At 40.5% G+C, this 26373-nt stretch overlaps 1 protein-coding gene across 3 annotated transcripts in view; it reads left to right on the plus strand.

The window, feature by feature from the left end:
- The window catches only part of NCAM2 (neural cell adhesion molecule 2), a 204613-nt gene that overhangs the window by 155253 nt on the left and 22987 nt on the right, over positions 1–26373 (plus strand). The window contains exons 13-16 of one of the 3 annotated variants that reach the window (XR_014219210.1): positions 3262–3381; positions 5419–5540; positions 8981–9161; positions 25317–26366. Coding sequence is in view for 1 of the 3 variants with exons in the window: in XM_082220742.1 (XP_082076868.1) it covers positions 3262–3381; positions 5419–5540; positions 8981–9161 (423 nt within the window). In the remaining 2 variants the exon portion in view is untranslated. The remainder of the gene's footprint in view (positions 1–3261; positions 3382–5418; positions 5541–8980; positions 9162–25316; positions 26367–26373) is intronic. The other 2 variants (XR_014219211.1, XM_082220742.1) reach the window with 2 other exon arrangements.

Genomic DNA, 26373 nt, shown 5'->3' on the forward strand with positions numbered 1-26373 from the left:
CTTTTATCGTAAGTTCATCCGAAACTTCGCCCACCTGACGGCGCCCATCACGGACTGTCTCAGCAGTAAAAAGAAGTTTGTTTGGACGGGGGAGGCGGAGCGAGCGTTTGAGGAACTGAAAAGGGCCTTCGCCTCTGATGAACAACTTCTACATGTGGATTTACAAAAAAAGCTGAGGGTCGAAACAGACGCTTCTGACAGAGCCATAGGGGCGGTGCTTCTTCTGCAGCCGGGGAAGGAGGGGTCAGAGTGGCGACCGTGTGCCTTCTTTTCGCGAAAGCTGAACAAATCTGAGAGGAACTACACGGTGTACGACCGGGAACTTCTTGCGATTCATGAGGCCTTCCGGAGATGGAGGCACCTGCTAATTGGTGCACAACAGAAGGTGCAAGTGTGCACGGACCATAAGAATCTAGAGTATTGGAGAACTGCGCGAGTGCTCAACCAACGGCAGTTGAGATGGGCCCAGGAGTTCTCCAAATTTAACTTTGAGATTTGTTACGTACCAGGCCCGGAGAACGTTAGGGCGGACGCTCTCTCACGCAAACCTGAATATTTGGAGGGAGAGGGTGCACCCGAAGAGACCCATGTCATTCCCGAGGACCGCTGGGTGTGTGGGGCGGCATTGGTGGGGCAAAGGGAACTGGTAGAGGGAACGGTGCAGGATGAATACGCCCAGGACAAACTCAGGGGTCTCAGGAGGGAGGGAGACAAACCCGGGGGTTTTGAGGAGAGAAACGGGGCGTTGTACTACAAGGGAGCGTTATATATACCTGAAGGGGAATTGAGGGAAAAGGTACTCAAGCAACTGCACGATAGCCCCACAGCAGGGCATTTTGGGCAACACAAAACCATGTGGCTGGTTACCAGGGAATTCTGGTGGCCCAAGGTCAGGGAAGATGTGCGGGAATATGTGAGAGGGTGTGACCAATGCCAACGAGCCAAGGGGGAGAGGCGGGCACCGGCAGGTTTATTAGAACCACTACCCACGCCGGAAAGGCCATGGGAGGCAGTGGCAATAGATTTCATGACTGATCTGCCCAGGTCCAAAGGGAAAACAGCCATCATGGTTGTGGTAGACCTGTTAACCAAGATGGCCCACTTTATAGCCTGCTCACATGCGGTCACAGCGGAAGAAACCGCTAAATTGTTTGTGGAAAATGTGTTTAGGCTGCATGGCGCCCCCTTGAGGGTGGTTTCTGACCGAGGGAAACAATTTACTTCCAGGTTCTGGAGGAAGCTCATGAGCTTATTGCATGTAGAGGTGAATTTCTCTACTGCCCGTCATCCAGAAACCAACGGGCAGGCGGAAAGAGCTAATGGTGTCCTCCAGCAATATTTGAGGTGTTATGTGAATGACAGAGAGAATGATTGGGTGGAGAAGCTGGCGTTGGCAGAATTTGCCTACAACAATGCAGAGAACGTGTCCACGGGGATGAGCCCTTTTTTGGCTAATCACGGGTGTCATCCCCGAGCCTTCCCAGGGGGGGAAGGGGAGAACTGGAGCGTTCCAGCCGCAGAACAGTTCGTTGAAGAAATGGAAGCGATCCATCGCCAGCTCCAACTTAATTTAAACAGGGCGAAGGAGGAATATAAGAGGCAGGCAGACAAAACCAGAAGGGAAGGGGAAAGCATTAGGGTGGGGGACCAGGTGTGGCTGTCCACCCAAGGGTTACCATTCAAAGGAGGTTGTAAGAAGTTAAGACCCAAAAGGCTGGGCCCATTTGAAGTCACGCAACAGGTCAACCCAGTGGCTTTCAGACTCCGGTTACCGAACCACATGAAGTTGCACCCAGTGTTCCACAGGTCGTTGCTGTCACCGTATAAAGGGGACAGAGAAGGGAGGGTCAATAGGGGACCAGCTATGGAGGAAAAAGAACACAGCTACCATGTAGCGGAGATTCTCGATTCCAGGTGGAAGGGAGAGCAAGTAGAGTATTTGGTAATGTGGGAAGGGGAGCCGGAGTCGGAAAACACCTGGGTCAGGGCAGAGGATGTAGATGACGAGGTTTTGATTGAAACTTTTCATCAGAGATTCCCTCGTAAACCCCAGCCAGTGGCGAGGTTCCGGAGGGAATACTTCGCCACCACCGACGAAGAAGAAGAGTTGGAGGGGTTCTCTGATTCCGAGGTGGAGGAGGATTCAGCGAGTCGGAACGAAGACCGATGGAGGGAAATGTTCGAGACGTCTGAAGATGAAGAGGATTCTTTTCGGGGTTTCAGCTCCTCACCGCCCAGAGGAGAGAGTAGGGGCGGGGGAGAAGGGGGCCCTGGAGGGGAGGTGGATGTCAGGGAACTGACATCAGAGGAAAGGGAGTTGGTAGGGCTCCCAGAGACTGGGAGAGAGTCAGCAGCTAAAGCAGGGACAAGGAGGGGGAGCGAGGGGTCTCTGGAGGAGGATCTCAGTAATGCTGAGAGAGACGCAGCAGCCCAGGCAGGAAACAGCAGGGGAGAGAAAGGGGTGAGAGACACATCCAGCGAAAATAGCGGGGAGGTGTCAGAAGCAACTGCAGGGAGACCCATGCTTCGCTGGAAGCTGCCACGTCGTGAGTCCAGGAGACGCGTTTCCGTTAAGGAACTTCTTTGCTGGAAGCGCTTCCGCAGGCAGCCACTGTCAGACTCTACTAGTGACTAGAGCAGACATGTCTGAGGAGCTCTGTCACACACAGAGGTTTGTGGGGCCGCACAAACTCTGAAGGGGCACAATTTTAAGCACAAGCAGCTAATCATCCCCTGACACTATCTATTGAACATTATAACTTATACTTTTATTCTGTTGATTAAAATATATTTCTATATTGGATTCAGGCTTGCAGTTGTCCAGGACAACCACACTCTCCTTCACTATACAACACTGATTGAGATAGTGACATGGTGTGATTGTCTGAACATGTGCTCATGGAATTTTTATGTTTACTTAGATGTGTTGAGTTCCCTCATCCTACAGTATACTTGTGATCACAAATCTCGTGGAACATAGATAGTTACATGTTCATTGTTATGTATTTTTATCATTTGATCACTAATAACACCAAAGCTGATTGCACTATCATAGCAGCATTCTTGTGTAAAGCAGAAAACATATTTGCCTATTGGCGAAGAACTTAATATTCCCACTTAAATATAAAAATATATTTGTCTAACTTCTCAGTATAAAATTTGTGAAATGCTTTTGAAGTAACTGAAGCAGCAATGTTACAAAATGCTATATCCTATTTCATGTGTGTGTTTCTAAGCAAAGTTTTTCTTCTTCTTTTTTAGCAACCGTTATTCTCAGCAACCTGGAACCTAATACAACATATGAAATGAAGGTTGCTGCTGTAAATGGAAAAGGGCAAGGAGAATATAGCAAAATTGAGATATTTCAAACATTGCCAGTTCGTAAGTAATTTCCTTGCTCTTTAATGAATTATATTTGTTGAAAAATCAAGTTTAGGTGATACTTTGGATGCATATTTGCTGCTGATTCTTTCACCCATTCTGCCCATTTCCTCCTTCTGCTTCCCAGCAGCATTTACAGCACTTGCAGAAAACAACACTTCTCCCTTCTGTGTTGGCCAGCCCACCAAGATGTTCCATGCCTCCCCTTCCCCAAAAACATTGGTTTTTAAAGGGAGACTTTTCTTTCCAGTGGGTCATCACACCCACTGCTATCCCTGGAAACCTCCATTTCCCCAGACCAAGGATCTTCTTTTGATGTGTTGATGACCGGTCATCAGCATCATTGTGCTCCTTAACTAATTCCCCCAGGCAATATCCTGGACAAGAAGCTTAGCCTGCCATTTTGCACTGTTAAAAAAGGTAAAGGATCCCTGACCGTTAAGTCCAGTCATGAATGACTCTGGGGTTGCAGCGCTCATCTCACTTTACTGGCCGAGGGAGCCGATGTTTGTCCGCAGACAGTTTTTCCAGGTCATGTGGCCAGCATGACTAAGCCACTTCTGGTAAAACCAGAGCAGTGCACAGAAACGCCATTGACCTTCCCACTGGAGCAGTGCCTATTTATCTACTTGCACTTTGGCGTGCTTTTGAACTGCTAGGTTGGCAGGAGCTGGGACCTAGCAACAGGAGCTCACCCCGTCATGGGGATTCGAACCGCCAATCTTCCGATCGGCAAGCCCTAGGCTCAGTGGTTTAGACCACAGTGCCACCCACGTCCCTTTGCACTGTTAGCTCACCTTAATTCTCAGCACACTGATTAAACCCCAGCACCCAGGAATCTAGAGGGTATTGGGCACCCAGAAACCTGTAACAGTATATTAAATGTGTTTTAAATCCATGGTGTGCGGACCATGAGCCCATACCATCTGTGAGTTATGTTTTGCTATATCCTGTGCCTACCTTCTGGTACACTGGGATACATAGCAGGAAAACAGTTTCATTCTCGGATACACATAAAGTAAACAAAACTCTCTTTACCACTTCTTCCAAATATACACAATATATCCATTACAGGTACATACCATTCACGTAACTAATGGGTATCTGCTGAAACCTAAGTTCTCTAAAGACTTTTCCAAGCTGTGGGAAAGTAATATTCCATAAATAAAATGAAATTCAATTACCTTTTCTATTGCAGCATACCAGTGAGGAGAGCAATTTTTATTAATCATTTCCTTTTCCTATGAACATATGGAGATTTCTAATCTGTTCACATAGTTCAGATAGGGGACCATGGGGAGTGGGGCACAAATGCTTCTGGTTGGAAACACATGAGAGAACAAAAGGAACAGCAACACGGTTTCCTAATTTACATCTCTCTCCTCTCAAGGCATTAAAAGTACAATTGGCTTAGCTGTGCAACAGCTTGTACAAGCAAGCTGTCCCTTTTTCCACTGCTTCAATTTCTTCAACCTGTCCTGCAACAGAAAATATATGGTTGCTTTCTAGTCTGTGTTTTTGTAATAAATTGCATAAACAGAGCTTGGTAACTCACAGGCCAGAGATTTTAGAAGGAGAGCATTGTGTGATTTGCTGTATGGTGCGTAGATAATGCTAATGCAGCCATAGCCATGAGTCAGCCAGCAGTGGCGAGACAGATCCTGCAATGGTTTACCTCCCTACACATGGAATTTTACCCATGTAAGATTCAGGAATGGATTGTACCCTGGGTGATCTTCTTGTAACCCAGTCAACCTTTGGAAAGATATGTTGTTAAAGTTATATTTTTCAAACAAAATATAACACAATGTTTTCATTAATTGTAAATACTCCCTTATGTGAAATTACTGTTTCAGTGATATCTGTAAGTGGTGCTTAAGACCAGCTTCCCAATAAAATTGTGCATTTTCTTCATTTGATTTAGATCAACTCACATCTGTAAAATAACATGAGAGCAACCTAAAAATACACATATAAATTAAATGCAACAATTACATCATAGAATTATTGCATATCTCTTTTCATCTTGTATTTTAGGTGAGCCAAGCCCTCCAGCTATTCATGGACAACCAGGCAGTGGGAAAAGCTTTAAACTTAGCATAACAAAGCAAGATGATGGAGGAGCACCTATTTTGGAATATATTGTAAAATACAGAAGTGTAAGTATTTTATTAATTTCAAGAATATGCTTATGTTAGGATTTTTCTTTTGAACTTTTAAAATAAAGCTACAAGCACACAAGGTCTTTCCCCAGACTGTTTTTGCTAAAGTTGCCACAAGGTTCTTTTTTATTCTTGTTGCAGCAAATTTATAAAACTTCCCCCCTGGAATATGTTTCAACAGTATCTACAAGCAAGAACCTCAGACTTCCATTGCAGATTTCACATTGGGGCAGTTACTAGTGTGTTGAAAGGATGTGTATGCTGCAATCCTATGCACACTTTAAACACACACACACACACATTTTTTATTGGTTGTTAAACAAATTAAAATAGTTAAAGTAATGGGTCCACGTTTCTTGAAAGGTGTCTCTTTTCTTGATGTCTTTAATTGCTGTCCTGTGTCTAGTGCAGCCATAGGCAAACTTGGCACTCCAGATGTTTTGGGACTCTCATCATCCCTAGCTAACAGGACCTGTGGTCAGGGATGATGGGAGTTGTAGTCCTGTGGTCAGGGATGATGGGAGTTGTAGTCCCAAAACATCTGGAGGGACGAGTTTGCCTATGCCTGGTCTAGTGAGACACTCCCACATTGCTATATGCAATACATTATTTCCCCAAATGTTCAGGGGTATTTCTGTCTGGTTCTTCCATTGTTGAGCTATCACTAAGTGTGCTGCGGGCAGTAAGAAGCCTACTAGTTCTCTATGGTGCAGGGTGGAATCTAACTCTATGTCCAAAGATAATAGAGTTAAGGCAGGATTTGGAAAAACGGGTTGGCTTGTAATTGCAGCTATAATGGAAAATTCTCAATTCCAAAAGTTTTAAACATGGGAGCATTTCCATAAAACATGAATAAATGAACTAAGATGGAGGATATCTTGTAGGCCATGTAGTCCAACCCTTGCTTGATGATGTTTTCCTGTGGTATTCAAATGATTTTATTTAATAATGTATTTTCCAGCTTACATTAATTGCTCTTGAAAGAAAATTGTGACACTAGTTTCTCATTAAAAATGGGCTTTTTTACAGTGAAAAGTATGTTTTAATTGTAGTTGACCTTAATTGACATTCTTTCCGTTCTAATAAATTCATTTGAATTTCTTTCTTACAGATACATATGTTATATAAGGGTAGATTAATCTGTAATTTTCAGTTTATCTCAGTTTCCAATCTTAAATTCAGTGTCCCACATTTCTGCAGGAAGTTGTGATTTATTCATGTATTTAAAAACCTTCATGAAAAGTTGTGAATTTCTCTTAATATCCACATTTTTGTATGCAGTTTCAATGGATATGCGCATTTTTGTGCAGCTTTCCCTACTATGATGCATTTTTGTATCTTACATTTTCTAATATATGCACTTCATGCACACTTTATCCAATACATGTGCTTTGTATACATTATTTGGTTGGAGGTAAAGGTAAAGGACCCCACTCAAAGGTGACTGTGGGGTTCAGCACTTATCTCGCTTCAGGCCAAGAGTGCCAGCGTTGGTCCACAGTTAGCTTTCCAGGTCATGTGCCTAGCATGACTAAACCGCTTCTGGTGCAATGGAACACCGGGATGGAAGCCAGAGCACACAGAAGCATCATTCATCTTTCTGCCACAGCAGTACCTATTTACTTGCATCAATTTGCTTTAAAACTGCTAGGTTGGCAGAAGCTGGGACAGAGCAACAGGAGCTCACCCCATTGCACGGATTCAAACTGCCGACCTTCCAATCAGCAAGCCCAAGAGGCTCAGTGGTTTAGACCACAGTGCCACCCACTTCCTAAGACAGGCATGGCCAAACGACCCTCCAGCTGTTTTGGGACTACAGTTCCCTTCATCCCTGACCACTGGTCCTGTTGGCTAGGAATGATGGGAGTTGTAGTCCCAAAACAGCTGGAGGGCCAAGTTTGGCCATGCCTGTCCTAGGACAAACGCAGGCTCCCTTGGCCTGAAGCAAGATGAGCACTTCGCCCCATAGTCGCCTTTGACTGGACTTAACTGTCCAGGGGTCCTTTACCTTTATTTATTTGGTTGGAGAACATCACAAAATTCAGGGAAATCCTGGTTTTGAAGGATAGCTGTGTTTTGGTTCACATACTTTTTTGTAAGTGTGATTAAGGTATTTTCTCATTAATACGGGTGCAAAATCAAATTTCTTTCTCCTAATAGATATAAGTAAGTGGGGGAAGTATAAGACTTTTCTTCTCACTGCTACCTGCTGCTACCTATAGGCAACTAGATCAAGAAAAGGCTTAACTGTCTTTTATGAAGCAGAGGCCCTGAGGAGCTCCAGTCTGCTTTTGTTTTATGACAGTTATAACTGTTTCCCAGATCTCTCTCTCTCTCTCTCTCTCTCTCTCTCTCTCTCACACACACACACACACAATAAATATAATTTCATCCAATATATTGCTACTTTAGAAAGAAGCTATTGCTTTAAATGCTTTGTTGAGAGTAATGCTGTGCCATAGTAGTGGTTTACTACAGAGGAAATAACTGTTACTACTTTCCCCAAGCCTTTCTGTACTTTATATTTCCTCAGAGTGTTGTACCAGTGAACTCTAGATTATAAGGATGGGCAAGAATTTGTTTGTTTAATTATTACATTCATTTTTGTTACTAAAACCTCATATGTTTTGTTATTCATTAGTTCTTCTCATTATTATTTCATTTGTTTCCAACTGTTTTCATTGGAAGACCAGCTGCTATTATACTATCTGTATCTTCTGCTTTTTCCATCTATTTGGAATTGAACAAGAAATTAGACTTGCCAGATGTCAGACAGATATGAGAAAAGGGTTCCTGTTTTGTAGGCAACCTCAAAAGCCACCCACACACAACCTAAAAATGGGAAGGAGAACTGGTTTTGCACAAGGAGAAAGATGAACCTCTGTGCATGGATTGAAAGGCTTGGGGATGCAGACCAAAAGGTTGCCCAATATAGTGTGAAATCCTCTCCCCATCCCTTCTCCGGCTAGGGCTGCTGCTTCTCCCTCCAACCCTCACTTTCAAGTAAGGTAGCTTCCAGAAAAGGAGGCTTTCCAGGGCTATACCAGTAACATGCAGTATGGAGGGGCAGTGCTGAGCCCTCCCAACAGCAAAGTCATTGCAGAGTTGCTACCGCTTATAGAAGGTGCAGGGTAGTTGTGTGGGTGCATCAGTGCAGTCAATCCAAAACTCCTACAAGTACATCCACAGAGCCTAGCCAAACCCTACGTAACTCCTACACTGTCTCAGCAAGTAGCAGTAACTAGTGTCTGAAAGGGGACAGCACAACACCACTTCTCCATACCAGCAGCTCCTGGTCAGTTGCTTTTTATATGCTTAATAGGAAAGTACAGTCATATATTAGATGACTGATGTTGTAGTTTGGGACTTGCTTTCAACTGTACTCAGTTTAAGGACTAAATTCATCACAATTTAGACTGTTCTTTGCATTTTTACAGAAAGATAAGGAAGACCAATGGGAAGTGAAAAAGTTTCAAGGTAATAAAGACCAAATTATTCTAGAACCGTTGCAGTGGACAATGGTCTATGAAGTGCAAATTACTGCGACCAACAGACTGGGATATTCAGAACCAGCTGTATATGAATTCATCATGCCACCAAAGCCCAATATAATTACAGGTAAGTTAATTCTAACATACTACTAACAGTTACTTCTGCTCTTATTTTAACATTAGTGGAGAATTGGTTTTCTATATTTTCTAAACATCTTCAACATTTCTGGCCCTGCCAGATATACCGTTTGTAGCGTTATAACTGGTGGGGCTTTTATCTTTATTTTTCTACATGCTTCCACATGGCAGCGATATTTCATCACTATTCCAAAGCACAGCAGTCATCAAACCACTTTTTCTTCTGCAGCAAAATTTCTGACATTTGTGAAAGATCTGGAATTCTTCTGCAATCTTTTCATTGTGTGGAACACCATTGTGTGGTGTTTTGTGCAGTTCCATGCATTCTAGGTACTGTTCATGGTGTGGGATTTAAGCCACTTTAGCTTTGTACTTGGCCTTTTTTGACAGGAGGTTGTCCATAGTCAAGACCAAAAACTCAGAGAGTTCCTACTGCCTAATCTCCCTCACAAACAGAATTCCAGAACATCAGGTGTGGATGCAAGAGGTCTGTCAGTCTCATAACTCTTACATTGGTTTCAGGCACAAGGTAAAGGAAGGGGTCTGATTACAGGCACAGATTTTTTCTCAGTCTGAACCCATCCCACCATTGGTATGGGCAGTGGGGAAAGCAGCAACATGTGACAGCTAGTGTGGGTGGTCCGCTACAATTTTGCTGCCAAAATCATCAGAACAAAGAACAGTTATAGCACTACAAATGGTATATCTCAAATGGCACACAGTTGCTTATTACTGGTATGACTATTTCCTTATTACTAGCAAAATCACCAGCTACAAGGTTTACAATATTCTGTTGATTTTATGTGCTGACATATGCTAACAGGTCGCTATTTCAAAAGAAATCACTTACCATATCTCTGCAATTTTACGGTCTACAGTTTGGTAGTTACATCCACCTAGCAGTAATTGGTTTTGTTGCAGTAGCACTTAGAAGAAGTCTCTGCATGGTACTGCATGCATCAAACAACAGGCTCCTAGAGGGTGACATTAAAGGAGATGATGGTGCAGTTGCTAGCAGATTGTTGCCTGGAATATTAAAGTCTGGTGGAGTGGCAATGCCTCCCTGGGATCATAGTGTAGAAAAGATCATGCTAGGCATTTTTGAAAGCACGTTAGTCAGGTGACATCTGCCCCACTTGTATAGCATATGATGCTGGTCATTCTGCAGCTGCCATGGCACAAGTTTCCATACCAGAAGAGGTGGACTTGTGGCCATCCAGATGTTGTTGGACTTTATGTCTAAACACAGGGCTGATGAGAGTTTGGTGTCTGACAAAATCCAAGAAGCCACAGCTTCCCTAATCCCTGTTCTTTTCCATGACTGTTTGGGATCAGGTTGTCCAAAAGTTACCAATAGGTACTTTAATTAGAAATCTGAAGAATATTAATGGTGCCTTGTTTGCCTGACTTCTGACTTGAGTGTTCGGTTCCCTGTGAAATTTTGTCAAAAGTTTCTTTTAGCTATAGGCCACTAGGTAATTCCTGCGTGGCTATTAGTTAGAATGCAATCACATTTTCACAAACTATTCAAATGAATTTTCAAACTTGGAAGGAATTATAAAAATTGAATTCTAGTAATGATGTGAAAATCAGATTTCAAAATCTTGCTGGGTAGGGCCTGGAAACAGACCTGATGGAAGAGTGTATCTTTCCTGATCTGCATTTGAACCTTAAAAGGGTGGTGGTGACCTCTGTTGTCTCCCCCCACTGTTCATGCCTTGCCAAACCCTAATGTTCCTGTAGGCTTGTTGTGCATTTGTTTATCCCATACACGGTTTCAGTCTGGTTATTTCTTCATGTGCACCTGCTCCCTTGTGCCTAGTGCATAATAAAAAGCAGATAAATTTTATTCAGAATCACAAAAGAAATTGTGCAAGATCTGAAACCTTGCAGAAAATAAATTACAAGCCTAAATGAGATAGGTCTCTGTGATTAATGGATTATTTCTACAGAATCTTTTTTTAAAAAAATTCATTAAAATAAAAGTTGAAAGGGAAAGGGCAAGACAATGGGTGGGAAGATGGACATTTGCCATGTTTGGATAATCATCCAGGACTTTGTAAACAATGTTTTAATAAAGCCATGCATGAATGATCTGGCTACACTCTCATCCCTACACTGTTCCCATTATCCAGCAGTGTGAACTTTTTGGCTTGCGTTAATCCAGCATTCCATTTTACACCTGAACTAAGGAACTATGCCTGAGCTAACAAACCAGGAAAATAAGGCTGGGTATCATTATTGCTTATAAAGCCTTGATTAAGCATCCAAACGTGGCCATTATGACACATTTAGTACCAAATATAATTCCATTGAGAAGGATTTCTGCCATCCTCAATTACTTTCTAGGTCTCACAATTATATCAATATCAGTTTGGTATCTGCAAATTGGTAGGAAACTAAAACTAATATTATCGGGTGATTTGAAGGTAGAAGTTGATTACTTGATTCAACCATCATCAAGACAATTGCTATCTTAGGAATCCACACTGATTATTTTTAGATAAAATTGAAAGCTTCTAGACATATCTCAGTTCTCCCTACAGTTTAACTTAAGTACAATAATTCTAAGCATATTAAGACTGTGTTTATCAGCGAGGCAGAATTTATTTGTTGATGTTTGGAATGAATAGCTGCTGTTTCCAGTCACAACCCTTCAGCTTACATAGCAATATTTTCTTGACTATGGACTTAAGCCAATTATTTCATGGAAGCGCACCCATCAGTCATTGCATTTAGGACTGTTTTCAGATTCCACAAATATTATGACCTTTTATGTCCCTGACTGGAATGTCTTGCATACCCTTTCAAACAAAGTGCCATCATGTGTGCTAAAGCATCTTCACTCTTCCTGACCAAACCCATTTTGTCATAGGCAGAGATGATGGATAATCTATTTAATGTGACCATGTTGTGCTATATACTTGCAAAAAAGTCAGTGTTCATCAAGTTAAACCATTCCTTTATATTTTCATTAATTACTTGCAGTGACAGCCTTATGAACTTGAAAGGTTCACCTGGAGGTTAAAAACATTTATTTTTGTTTTAAGTATAACAATATGTTCATATTTTGAAGCTTGAATAAACACAACACTGATATATTCTTTTCTGCAACCCCCCATAGGAAATGTGTGAAACACTTCTGTTTACTTTTGCAACTAGAGTTTCTTTCTTGCTTCATAGTTTTCTGTAATGGTAAGGTGGATTCAGTACCTAATTTCAAGGTATTCTAGGGTACAAGCCTTTTACAATACTGCTACCTGCTTCCAAATCTCATCACTATAGAAAAGAGCTTTCAGTTTATTCATATAGATTTACTTACAGAATAAAATTAAATTTAAAATAGAAAGAAACATGTTAGATCTGAAGTACTCCCAAAAGTGCACCCTGAGCCTTGATGTGCATAGTCTGATTATTCTCGCTGCAACAGGAAATTCACTTGGCATATGCTAAGAAGGGCACTCAACTATTATGCACTTCTCCCAAGGCTAAAATATGAAAGTAAAAACAGGTTTGAAATATCACTCTGGTGGCCCCTAGCAGAATTTAAGGCCTGAAGTGTTTTGCGACACTGCGGGAATGGGTAGGGGAGAGATTGCTGTATAGAAATGTCTATAGCATTGGCGAAAACTGTGTAGGAAATAAGATGAATAAAATCTATCTTTGTTTGTTGGCACAGAAAGAGAGGAAACAGATAATATGTATGGTACTTGTTAATTATTACATGTTCACCCCACCTTTCACCCAACAAGTGCAGGGTGGAGTACATGCCCTGCAAGGGGGCCAATGTGAATAAAATATGGGGGGGCAGGTAAGCCCCACCCCACATAATTGATAAAAATACACAGCACACACCATTTGAATGGTAGTGCCCATCCGCTTGGGGGAGGGGGATAGCCCCCTCAAATACTTTAGGGGAGGCTGAAGGGACCTCAGCCCCTAGGAGTTGGCTCCTATGACACCCTCCCCATTTTATCCTCAAAACACACCTTTGAGATAGATTAGAATGAGAGGGTGATTGTCCTAGGGCCACACATGAACATAGTGCCTTATCAAGGCTGGAACAAACTTTTTACAACAGTAACTGGTGGAGGAAAAGTTCAAATTCTTGCACGGTACTTGATCCCATGAATGATATCAACATTCAGTGCTTACAGTAGTTTGAAGAATTTAAGCTGAAGAAAAGACCCATTTAAATATCAATTATTTATTATAATCCAATACATGACAACTGTATTAAGAGCTGGCTTAATTTTTGACTCTGTTCTCTATAATTAAGGGCTCCTTAATTATACACCTTTAAATGTAACACTAATGTCTCAACAAATGAAACTGATCTGTAGAAAATGTAAGTTGAAAAAAGAGACATTGCACATACTTTCGTAAACCAAGAAACCTTTAATAAAAACATCACACACACACACCTTTAGGAGCCAGGCAAAAACATTTCTCTTCAACCACCCTATATCTTTTTAAATGTGTTTGTGGGAGGTGTTGGGGAGAGCGGGGTTATTGTTTCGTTCTTGTATTTATTATGTATTTTGTTGTTGTTTTTTGCATTTTTATGCTATTAACCACCCTGAGATCTAAGGATGAAAGGCAGTGTACAAATTTAATAAATAAATGCACCTTTTTTAAAAAACAAACTATCATAGAAACAAACCAACTTCAAATTATTTGTTATGGAGCAGGCTTGTTTCAACAAACCATATTTAGTTTACCACATTTTAGGCTTGGGATGCAACACTAAGATAATGTAAAACAGAAGCAAAAGCTTCCAAACCCCTCAAGACCCCACCAGGGGAAGGGAATAAATCAGAATGCTCATTATCTGAAATTTCAGTTATCTGAACACAAAGAATGATACCCAAACCTCATTACACCAGCAGCTGATTCAGATATCTGAACAGTCGAAGTTTGCCCACTTCCTTACTTTTTTGTCTTTTGCCAGGGAGGGAGGGAGGTAGGGAAGGAGGGAGGGTACGAGGGAGATCGGACAAGTCATGATTTATTAATCTTCCCATAAGAAATAATGGAAATCACCAGCTTGTTATGCAAACATTCACCTAACAAACGATTTCCTGGGGATGTACTGCTGGACCTGTGTGTACATGAGTTCATTGCTTACTGTAGCTCCTCCTCATAATGCTAAACCACTGTTTAACATTAATGTGTAAATGCAGCCAATATGTCACAAGAGACTCTTTCTCATGAGCAAGTCTTGATTCTGTAAAAAACTCTCAAAATCTGCAGGATAACAAAAAACAGTAAAAGCACACACCAAAATGCTAAATTCACCTGAAAGTGTAATTAATTCACTATTCAGGATGAAAGAGCTATTTCAATTACTAATTACCTGAACTGAAAATATATAACTGAATTGATAAAAAGTGTGCTTGCCATTACTGAGTTGACTTTTGTAGAAGATTTCCTCTCCACCAAAGGGATTGAAATGAACAAGAGGAAAGTTCAGGGTCCTGAACTGATGCCATTGCTTTAGTCAAACAAAGAAGTACAGCATTTTCTGGGAAAGTTAAATTATTGGGTGAAATACACATATAATTTACCACAAAAGCAGCACTATGATTCCGGGATGTGTGTCAAAATATCAGTTGGATGTATTATCATCTGAGCAAGGAGCACAGTTCTGCAGATACACAAATCTATTTTGACAATGGCTGACATACGAATATGAAACTGGGAATGCAGAAGCAAAGGGAATACTATTATGCCCTCTTATCAACCAAAGAAACAAAGACCAATGAGATGCTGCTCCTTCACTCTCCTAGGAAGAACATCACAGGAAGTGAAAGATCATCTTGTGTCTAGCTATCAGAAGAGCGCTGGCCTCTGCGTTAGCCTAAGGAACAAGGGGTCCTGGTTTTTTGTTTTAATTTATGTAGCCTGTTATAAGCCACTTTTTGAAACCTGATTAAGAGATGGTGTGCAAATCTTCTAAATAAATCTGACTGCGGCACAAACAAGATACACAGAAATCAACAAATAGTTGCTGGGAATCTTATTTTATTACTATATCTGTGCAAACTGCCCAGAATTAAGCAGATCACAAACTCCTTATACCACATTTTAGGACAAAGCAAATGATAAAAATGCAAAAGTAGAGTTAAATGTTGCACCTGCATGACAGGTAAATGCATATTTTAGATGTTATTTCTGGAAATTAAACTCTATATTGAAAGCTGGTAAGATCTCTGAACCTGAGCTACAGGCCCATGCAGGATTACTTGTCAAATCACTCCCTCTAGCACAAAAAACAATAAACAGGAAATCAAAGTGGAAATGGAAAAGAGGATTGTTCATTGAGAATTCTAGAGGAAGTAGTCATATGAGAAAGCTAGAAAATAAATGTAGCTGTGATCTCTGGGTGAGAGACTACAGGAATTGCAGATGGGATAATTTTGGAAGGTGCTTGATTGCAAGAGAAGGCACTAAATTCTCACCCAATGCCACAAAGGAAGGGATGGCTTGACTTGAAATTCCAAAATGCACTTAATAATTACATTTACTGTACCCCAATATATCTATTCACTACATGCCACATGCATCTCCTCAGTGGTGGCTGTGTTGTAGTTAACATTCTCAAAATATAGCATACCAAATAAAGTCAGTAATAATTGGCCTCAGTTTCCCAGTGCTGAATTTAAACTGATTAACTGCAGCACAAGTTGCCCGCATAACCCAGAACTGTGTGTAATTGAAAGAGCCACACAGTGAAATAATTGATGAAGGAAGTATATGTTGTATGGAGATTTGTTTAAACCATTACTGACCTATGTACACCCCTGGAGTATGGCTTATTCTCAGTACAGTAGCAAATGGGATGAAGGATGGTGCCATACAATTAATGACACCCTACTGAAAACTCATGGCAATGTCACCTTAAAGAACGTGAAAGAAAGAGAAGCAAAAATGTTCATTTGACAAATAGACCCAGGAGTGTCTTTTGCTGAAAACAAGTGATACTGTCTGCTTCAGAGATAAAACTTCAAAGTAAACAGGGCCAAAGATGAACACCCTAGCATTTGGTGCATCTGCAGACTGGATCAACAAGATCTCCAGTTATTTGCTAGAAGATTTCTGTGGCTGAACAGATGATGCTGATTTGGAATTTCCTGAGCCAGCTGGTCTTTCCATATTACAAAGAATAGCTGCACTAACAATGCAGTGAGCTGCACACATTTCATGAAGGGACAGGCACTCTGATGACTCACAGATAAAACGCTTATAGGCCAACAAGAGTAAATGGGAATTAGGGAAGTGAGTAGTAAAGACTCACTCTATAGCGATGTACTACTGACATCTCCTCTGCAGTTACAGGAATTCTTTCTTAAAAGAGTTATATTATTTCTCAAGTTTACACGGCCTTGTGCCAGGTAAATAGGAATTACAAAATGAATCTTCACTGGAAACTGAAAGTAGCTGAGGCAGTTAAAATCACACAACGTCTTGTGTGATCACCCCAGAATTTAGAGGATTTAGAGATGCTCTCAAAATGACTCAGTTGACTGTCTTCCAGAACAAAACAGTTGATTGCCCAGCAGATTCATGTCCAAAGGAAAGAAAGCCAGATTATGATGGAATAAAGGGGGAATCAAACTCTGCTGGGCATTTTAGCTCTAAACTTTTAGAACAAATGACAATGGGTTCTATGCTCCTTTCTGTTTTAGATTTATCTTGGCAAGTCCTTGCCCTAGTAGACCACAAGATATCAAAGATGGAGCCCATTCTGGAGATTCTGGACCAAATTATGTTAGTGCTTTGTATGCCATCTGCCATGTTTTGGTGGAACAGCTGATGTACAACTACGGTAAACCAAAGGGCAATTTAAAGTGGATACTTTCACGAAGAGAAATTCCAAAAAATATAACAGTCAGAATTCCAAAGTGTAATGGAGCATGATGATATGAACCTCTACATCTCAATTTTATTATTATTATTTTCATCAAGATATGGGATTCTACTCATATTGGCACATTCCAGTGGACCATATTCCAGATCTGTGCAAAGCTACTGTGCGAACTATATCTCAAGCATTATTCCCAGGATGTTTGAACAAAGATTGACTGCAGTTTTGTGAAAAGCAGCCTTTCAGGCTTTTTATTCCTGAAAACACTCACGACTTTGCCTAGGTCATCAGTTGTCCCTATGTGGGAATGAACATGGATAAAAAGTAGAAAAGAATGCACATATCTGTACCTTTTATTTTTTTTTTTGGGGGGGTGGTAATATCAAATGGCACACGTGATTTCTGCCTTTGTCCCTGTAAAGGGTCTTGGTTGTCAGGAAGGAACTGAGTAGTGAGGAGAGAGGTGCTCAGCCTGCCTATCAGCACATGTCCACTAGGTCAAAACCCATCAGTCAAAAGGGGACCCAGGCACCTTTGGGGCTGCTTAGAGATCTAGAATCTGTGGCTTGTATATGTGTGGTTCTATGTGTGTGACTGCATAGAGGACCTGATTAATGAACAACAATTTGGGGTAAGTGCAACCATTTTTTGGGATTTCCTGCACTTGTAAAAATAGCTGCTGGGAATGTTATACCCAGGGGCAGATAGTTTTCTGCACCAAGCAAAATGTAAATCTGTTTCGTCACCATCACCATCATCATCAACATCAATGTCAGCTACGTTACCCAAATTGCAATTAAATTATGATATTTTTGCAACTTCAGCACTTTTTGAACATTAATTAGCCCTTCAGGAAAAAAAGTAAGAGAACACATCACTTTGTATTACTGCCCTAAGTAATTTACCTTTACATAATTAAAGCTATTATGGCATTGTTCTCAAATGTGGGCTGAAGTAGCTATAAGACTGAAGAATGAATTTGCCCAACAACAAGTGGACCTGCATTTTGTGCACTTCTTTTCTGCAATCTGCAATTCTATTCCATTCATCATTAGTTATGGTAAAACTAATATAAAACTAAGACTGTTCTTCTGTATTTTGCATTAAACCCTATATATCAATATATTTCTAGTGTGCTTACACAGTAACTTTCCCCTAGACTGTGTGATTTCTCCTCTCCTGTTTTGCTTTTCCTTCTAATGACTTTCATTTTTTTAAAAAAGAAAATTTGTTTAAATAACTTGCACAAATTAACTTCAAGGCAGTGCCTATTTTCAGATAAACAACCACAGAAAAGTTGCTTAAGAAGAAAGGAAGGACGCCAGAACACATGGGGAAATGAGGTCTTTAGAACTGTGGAGTGAGTCTTCAGGGACTAGAAAATTAGACAGAAGGAGGCAGGGGGTGAAAGCAACAGTTCTTTAGGAACACAGGTGTTCCTATTGCTTGGTGTCCAAACAACTCACTAATCAGTCACAGCTCTGACTTCACTCGTTGACTACAATCACTGAAAGATGTGAGCAGCCAGACTGACATGTCATCTCACAGAAATCGCTTAGAAATTTGCCTCCATGTTTGCTTCATATCTTCCCTTCTGGGAGGTCTAGCACCTCTTTTTTAAATGGAATCTCAGAGTCCAGGACCCCTGTTGACTGCAGGTCTTGTAAATCAGTACCTTCTGTACCCACCTCTTGGCAGCCCTGCCTGGCATAGAATCAAAGAATTATAGTTGGTAGTGACACAGAGTCATCTATTCCAATCCCCTGCAATACAGGAATCATAGATCTAAAAATCCCTGACAGCTGGTCATCTAACCTTTATTTAAAAAACCTCCAGTGAAGGAGAGTACACAACTTCCCAATAGAGTCCATTGCAGTGTTGAACGGCTTTTACTACCAGAAAGTTCTTCCTAATGTTCAGGCAGAAACTCATCTCATATAATTTGAATCTATGGGTCCAGATCCTACCTCTGGAGAAACAGAAAACAAGCTTCCTCCATCATTGATGTGATTGCCCTTTAGATATAAGTTGGCTATCATATCATATCATATCATATCATATCATATCATATCATATCAGTATAGACTCTTTTGGCTGGAATTCAGCATTGACCATGTAGAAATTTCTAAGATTGATATTCCCCTAGTTTTAAGTACATAGTCTAAGATCCAAAGAGTGTACCCAAGGACACAGGTGTATACTGCCCTTCATCTGAAGATTACACGGTGGTCCACAACACAAACATATGAAATGAGAACAGAAGAATACATAATAAAACAAAACTGATAATAAAAACAGACCAATAATGCCTCTCCCACAAACACATTTAAAAAGTCATAGAGTATTATCAGCCAAAAGCCTGTTTGAAAAGTTTTTGCCTGGCATGAAAGGATATATTATGAAGCTGCCAGTTGAGCCTCCCTGGGAGAACGTTCTACAAATGGGGAGCTACCACAGAAAAGTCCTGTCCCAGGGTTGCCATGTTTCAAAAACAGAAAAGTTTTTGAGCTTTTTTGAGGTTTTGTTTTGTTTTTTGGCCAACAGAAGCTAGGCTAACCTTGTCCAGGTAAAGGTGCAGCTGGGTTACTAGCCAAACCTAACAGAAGCTAAACCATGCTAGCAAGGCCACCTGAGCCTCAAGAGACAGCTGTGGCTCCAGAAGTAATCTAGAGATAAGAGTGAACAGGGGATTAACGTCTGATACTCTGAAAAGGCCATTTTCTACACTGGGCGACTGAGAAACTTTCAGCTCCTGGGAACCTGAACAAGGATGGGCAACTTATGAGTAGAGGAATCAACATTTTGCCCAAAAGCCATGTAAGAGCCCTGATGGGTATGAGCCTGAAAAGCATCCCTTTTTGTAACAATCTCTGAGGCAGTTATATTTTATGACTGAGAAAGATTTCTGTTTGCCAGTGGAAATTTAATCTGGCGTGTGATCTACTTTCTGGCCTTAAGAAGAGTTGTTCATTCAAGGCAGGAAGAAAAAAACATGCTCTAATTGTTTGAACCAATAAAGTTTTAAAAGGTCACGGGAGATCTGAGTGCTGATAATTCTTATTTTAATTCTCTGTTTTATTGATGAAAGTGTTGCCTTGAAATCAATAGTAATTTTGCCACTTCATACCTCCTCCATGGGAAAGGAATGTGTTTTGATAAGAGGTAGTGCCTTTAAGAACTTAAGGCGAAGATGGCAGATGTAATGAGACTAAGTTGTTAATAAGATCAAGAACATTCAGTTTTGCAAATACATTGTTGGACATTCCATTGACTGTTGGCATCCTTCAGGAAATGTTTGATGAGCAAATAAAAGTGATTAGAGCTAAGATTGATGAAATGGTGAATGAAAGCAGACCAGAGAAGGATGAAATGGAAAGCAGAATTGAATATGACACAGAGACTTCAGAGAACAATATGGATAAAAGATTGCCAGAAAAGGAGGGTGAAATTGTAGAGTTGGAGGCAGTGGTTGGTGAAATAGAAGAAACCCTTCACACAGGAGTTTAGAGAAATGAAACAGCCAAATGCTGGGGTCCTGATGGAGTAGAATGAAGTGTAAACAGAAGGGTAATTTTTAAAAATCAAGATGCAGAACCATGGCAAATTCATCAGGAAATGGAAGAAACTGAACTGGGTGTGAATTGATGAATACATCATAAGTAAAGAACTATGGAATATTAGTTTAATATATGATCACAGCAGAAAGAGTCTTATGTGGACAAATATGGAAAGAGTTATTATTGTTTAATATGGAGGAATGGTAGTTGAAGTTATTGGAGAAGAAGTTGATACGTTTGATTGGATAAAAACCATTTCAGACTTTTGTTAATATCAAGAATTAGAGAACCATTGTTAAACTTTTTGTGTGAAAAGGAAAATGAATTACCGTATTTTTCGCCCTATAGGACGCACTTTTTCCCCTCCAAAAATGAAGAGGAAATGTGTGTGCATCCTATGGGGCCAATGCAGGCTTTCGCTGAAGCCTGGAGAGCCCCAGCGCCAGCCCCACAAGGTCGGGGGACAGATGGAGGCGGAACGCCGCCATCCCGCTGTCTCCCGAAGTGGTTTGGAGGCTGACGGCGGGGAGACCCCGCCACCAGCCCCGCAAGCTCCGGGGACAGTGGGGAGGCGCAGCGCGTCTTCCCGCTGTCCCCGGACCTGATCTGAAGGCGGGCGGCAGGGAGAAGAGCGCTTCTCCCCGCTGCCGGCCTCGCAAGCGCCTGGGGGGAAAATAATTTTTTTTCCCCTTTATTTCCCCCCAAAAAACTTGATGCGTCCTATGGGCCGGTGCGTCCTATAGGGCAAAAAATGTGGTAATTTGAGACATTTGGGTCAGAAGATTGGGGGGGATGCCTAACTGAAAGTAGATCAGTTGGATGTCATTCTAGAATGTCTATTTTGAATTATTTATTTTATGTAACTGACAGACAGAAAATCAAAATTCCTTTATATTTTTCTTCTTTTTCATTTTCTTCCATTCTTTTTTGTTTTCATTTGGTGTTTTCTCTTTCTCTTCCTCTCTCTGTTTTTGTTTTTATTCAGATTAGTTTCTTTTAATTTGTTGCATTATGAAAAAGCTTTAATAGTTTTATTTTTTTTAAGAGGATTTTTCAAGAAAATACAAGTTACATATCAATTGTGGCTAACATCATGTAATACTCATCTTCAAACACCAATGGTAACATGTACACAGCTTCAGTCATGTTACTGTTCTTTGCACAGCCCAGCTGAATTGTAGAAACAATTGAGGCTTCCATGATCCAGTACAGATGAAAGATAAACTCTAGACATCTTTTGCCAGCGTAGGCACATTGAGATAATTGTGATATGAAGAGCTGTGAAAGAGAAATACCCAAGGGAGGAAGTCTGAGTGTAAACTTCAGTGGTGCGCCAAAGAAAACAGGTTATACTGTAAGGGTTGTTTATCAAAAAAGGGATACTGTGATTAGAACCTGCCAAGCAGAACCTGGAGTAAGAAACCATTGTGGGTCTCTGAGTCCACCCTGTACTGTAGGGTTCTATGGGAAAGAAATCTTGACACTCAGCTCTGCTTCTTCCTCTCTGTCCTATTACCACTCAACATGTTACAGCATCTACAGTGCAGTAGTTACATTGCCACACCAGTATGCTCTGTAAGAACTATAAGTGGGTAAATTATATGGTTCTTTCTAGGAATGGGTTTGGAGAATTCAGTTCACATTTAAAGGTGAATTTATCAAACTCAGAAACAAACATTTTTCTGAAATGCTATGGGAATGGAGACACGACTATTCTTTGAAATTCGCCCTTATCTGACTTTTTCACCTCAGTTCTCCAACTAATTAAAAATGAATTTGTTAGGAACAATTGTGCATAAAAACAAATATATTGTGAGGCTTACATACAAAATGGATTATATTAGGATAAATTCACTGCAAAAACATGTACTGCATAGAAAAATGTGTTTATTAGGAGAAAATCACACAATTATTAAATTTGACACTATTTTGTGATATTTTTCTTGACCTAATAAAATTATTGCCCTACTGTGGAGTGTGTAATTTTTCTTATGGACCAACACTGCTATCTTTCCTTTTTGTGCTCCTTTATTTCAAACCCTCCATATTAAGCTGCTCACATTCTTAAATAATTTGGAAAGCACTGCCTCGGTTCAAAAGTAGAGGACATTTCAAAGCAAGAGAACTGTGTAGTAGCCATTTATTCCCATTTCCCAGATGTGGCATCTACTGTCTCAGAAACAGAGACCTGATCAATGCTGTTGGGTTGTGCAATGTTGCTCCTAGTTGCTGTTGTCTGAGAGATGTCTAGAAAGTGCCTTTGCTGAACCAGCTGAGAGATCCTAGAGATCTAGAGTTAGGAGTCAGCAGTGAGGTGGCTAAGTTTGCTGCTGACACTAAATTGTCAAAAACAAAAAAGAGAATTTGAATAAAGGACCTCTCCAAAGTGAGTGAATGAGCAGTAAAATTGCAAATGCTATGCAATATAAACAAGTGTAAAGTGGTGCATGTTGGACCCCCCCAAAAAAATCTTAATTTGAGGGGTCTGAACTGGAAGTGACAGAGCAGGAGTGAAATCTGGGAGTCATACTAGCTAGCTAGTCAAGCTATGGAACTCTTTCCCCCAGGAGACATTGACGGCGAGCAACTTGGATGTCTTTGAAAGATGATTAGGCAAAGTCATGGAGGAGAGGGCTATCCATGGCTTCCAGCTATAATGGCTATGCTTTGCCTCCACAGTTGGAGGCAGCAATGCTTCCAAATACCAGTTGCTGGAAACCACAAGAGAGTGCTCTTGTGTTCATGTTCTGCTCACTGGTTTGCCACAGGCATCTGGTTGGCACTGTGATAACAGGATGTTAGACTAGATGGGCAATTGGCCTGATCTAGCAGGCTATTATCTCCAAGCCCTTCTTAGAGAGATGTCCTGTCTGTATCACAACAGCTTCCAATATTTCTTTCTAATGAAAAAAAAAAACTAGTTGGGGAAAGTAGTATAGGTCAGGCTAAGTGGAGCATGCCTGCTGGGAAATGCACATCTCTTCTGAGCAGCATGTCACCCTCCCCAGCATAAAAATAGGGTGATGCCTCAGAAGCTTATGTGCTGATCGAGAGGCATCTGGAGTCATTTTCCAATGGAATGTGAGAGGGCTAAGGTGAGTCATGGCTATTGGCCAGAAAGAGCAGCAGAAAGTCAGAAACCCAACATGAATTGCTTAGAAATTTTACATTTAAAGTCCTGTAGGATAGAGGCGTAGAAAATTCTGTTAGCTGCATTTGCTATATATGCTTATAATGATAGGAGTGTTGGATCTATTGGATCTCCCTTGGAGAAGGAGGTATGAAATCAGAGGCTTCCTCTACTGTATGTTGTTGTGGAAAAGTTCACAGCCAGTTTCTCTCCAACACTGGAGCACTAATGTCAAAAATGGTGTTGGGAACATTTATGTTTGTGCATGAAACTGTCCCCATCATACTCCCAGAACTGGATCTGATGTAATTATTTCTCTCTCATTGTGAAACTGTTTAAAAGACAAAAAAATCCAGAACTAATATATACTCCCACTCACCCACCATTTCTGCTCTGCTGGTGATTTCTGGGCAGAGGAAGAGAAAGATTCACCCTCCATTTGTTCTTCCCCAGTTCTGCTCTTTGATCAAAGACTGGAGGTTTCAAAGACACTTAGGCTGCAATCATAACCCTACATACTTGAGAATAAGCTTCATTTGATTCAATAAGAGTTATTTCTGAGTAGACATGGCTAGAACCGAGGTACTTCATTGGGAGGAAGATGGATTACATCCATCTAATTCATAATCAGGATAGATCCACTGGAATTAATGGACTTGAGTTACATATGCCCATAGATTTCTGTGGCCCTGCGCTGAACCTGAATAACATTTTTTATTTCCCAGTGCAACTTATTTCTTACATAACATGAATGGATAAATGGTATTTTGCTATTACCAATCAGATAAGGTCATTCATGTGATAGAGCTTTGGGCTTCATACATGCCACCACCATCCATATACATTGCATGCAGAACCTGCACAGTGTAGCAAGATATGCCAAACTGATTTATAGCTCAGCCACTTCAATAGGATTTCTACCAACAATTTAAAAGATGAAAATTGCATAGCCTTTCAGTACTTCCAAAGTAACGGAACAGAAAGAGCTGTATCTAACTAGTATGTACTGCAGATCAGCTGAAGGCAACATAATGACTCATAATTTATTGCCTGCACCTTGGCAAGGTATTAAATGTTGGTGAATGGGAGGCCATTTTGTTCCATTGCAATCTTGCAAAATCAGATTTTGACTGGGTTCTGATGCATCTGAGTAGTACACTGATCAGCAATATTGTGGTAACATGGCATCTTGGCTTGTCTAATAATATCAGTAGAAGGACTAAAATGGGATTAGCAGTGGTGTGGTTCCACCTGAAATTCATATTGTTGTCCTAGGGCTCTTATGGTGCACTTTTACTGAAAGTATATTCAGTATCTTAACCTAGTAATTCCTCCTACTTCAGATGATATTTGTTTCACGTTTTTTAAAAAGGGCCCTTCATTTACCTACATTTTCAACATTTTAAAGTAATTGGTTTAAGTAAATGTCTTTGACATTGTATAAATATTGCATTAATTATTTTTTCTCTTTTTTCTTTCTCACTATCACTGTTTCCTTTTAATTTTCTTTTTTCACATTTTATAATATTTTTTTCATTTTTGTCAATTTTTTTCTTACACTTCTGATTTTTATATCAATCTTCATCAAAGCAGATACCTGCTGCGAAGCCCGTAAAGGTGGAAATGGATGCCAGTCACGGCAGCTGAATGCTGCTGGCTTTGTTTTCCTTATAGTCATAAGTCTATTGTGCACGTTTTCATATTGGTGGTGAACCATGCAGAACATTGTACGAGGTTTTTCTTTCTTTCTGTGAACTTCCTATTTAAGGGGAAATAACAGACCTGGATACTATTGGACTTTCTGGAGCTCCTTTAAAATATTTCTTATATTACATCAACATGAAAGCAACTGAAGAAACTATGCATGAATGAATGTTCCTTACGAGTGGCTTTTTTTCATTGGGGAAACCCTAAGAATGTTTTCAGAAGTGATGCTTAAATCATCTTTTGTATTTCATGCATATGCAATTTGAATGTAGAATCTTCATGGTATAGAAGTAGAATCAGTTCAAAATGATAGATTCTCAGCATCACTTGTGGAAACAGCTTCAATCTTATGGCAAACACACAACATGATTAGCTACTTGTACCATGGTTCAGAGTAAAATGTTGCCATTCTGTCTCAATTATGTTTCTTTGCAAAACAACAACAGCAACAACCACAAGCATAGTTATTCATTGGCCCATGGGTTGACCTGTAGTTCAATTTTATCACATGACTTGAATAGTCTATTAGAATACTTTGGTTTCATATATGCCACTATGCATATTGCTGTGCCTTTATTAAGATGTATTTATATGCTCTTTGTTATTTCTTATGACATTGTTTGGTTTTTTTGTTTTTAAAGCAAAGTGTTGAAGTTCAGCCCTTTCTAAAGGACTATTAAATATAGTTGGGACCTCTTAAATACCCATAAAGAGTTTTACTGTCCCTTCCTGTGTTTTTCCATTCACTGTGCTGTCAGGGAGAGCCTGTTTATACATCCCTGTACAATGTTATTTCTGACATTAAAGTCCATGGGGAAACCTGCAGAAGCATATTGGAATGCATGCAGAACTTCAGGCCGGAGCGTTTTTGCCTAATATATATTTTAACATAGTTTAGATTTATATGTATATATATATTCAAAAGGGACGCGGGTGGCGC

Source organism: Podarcis vaucheri (genome assembly GCF_965113315.1).
Source record: "Podarcis vaucheri genome assembly, chromosome: 4".
Lineage (NCBI taxonomy): Eukaryota > Metazoa > Chordata > Lepidosauria > Squamata > Lacertidae > Podarcis > Podarcis vaucheri.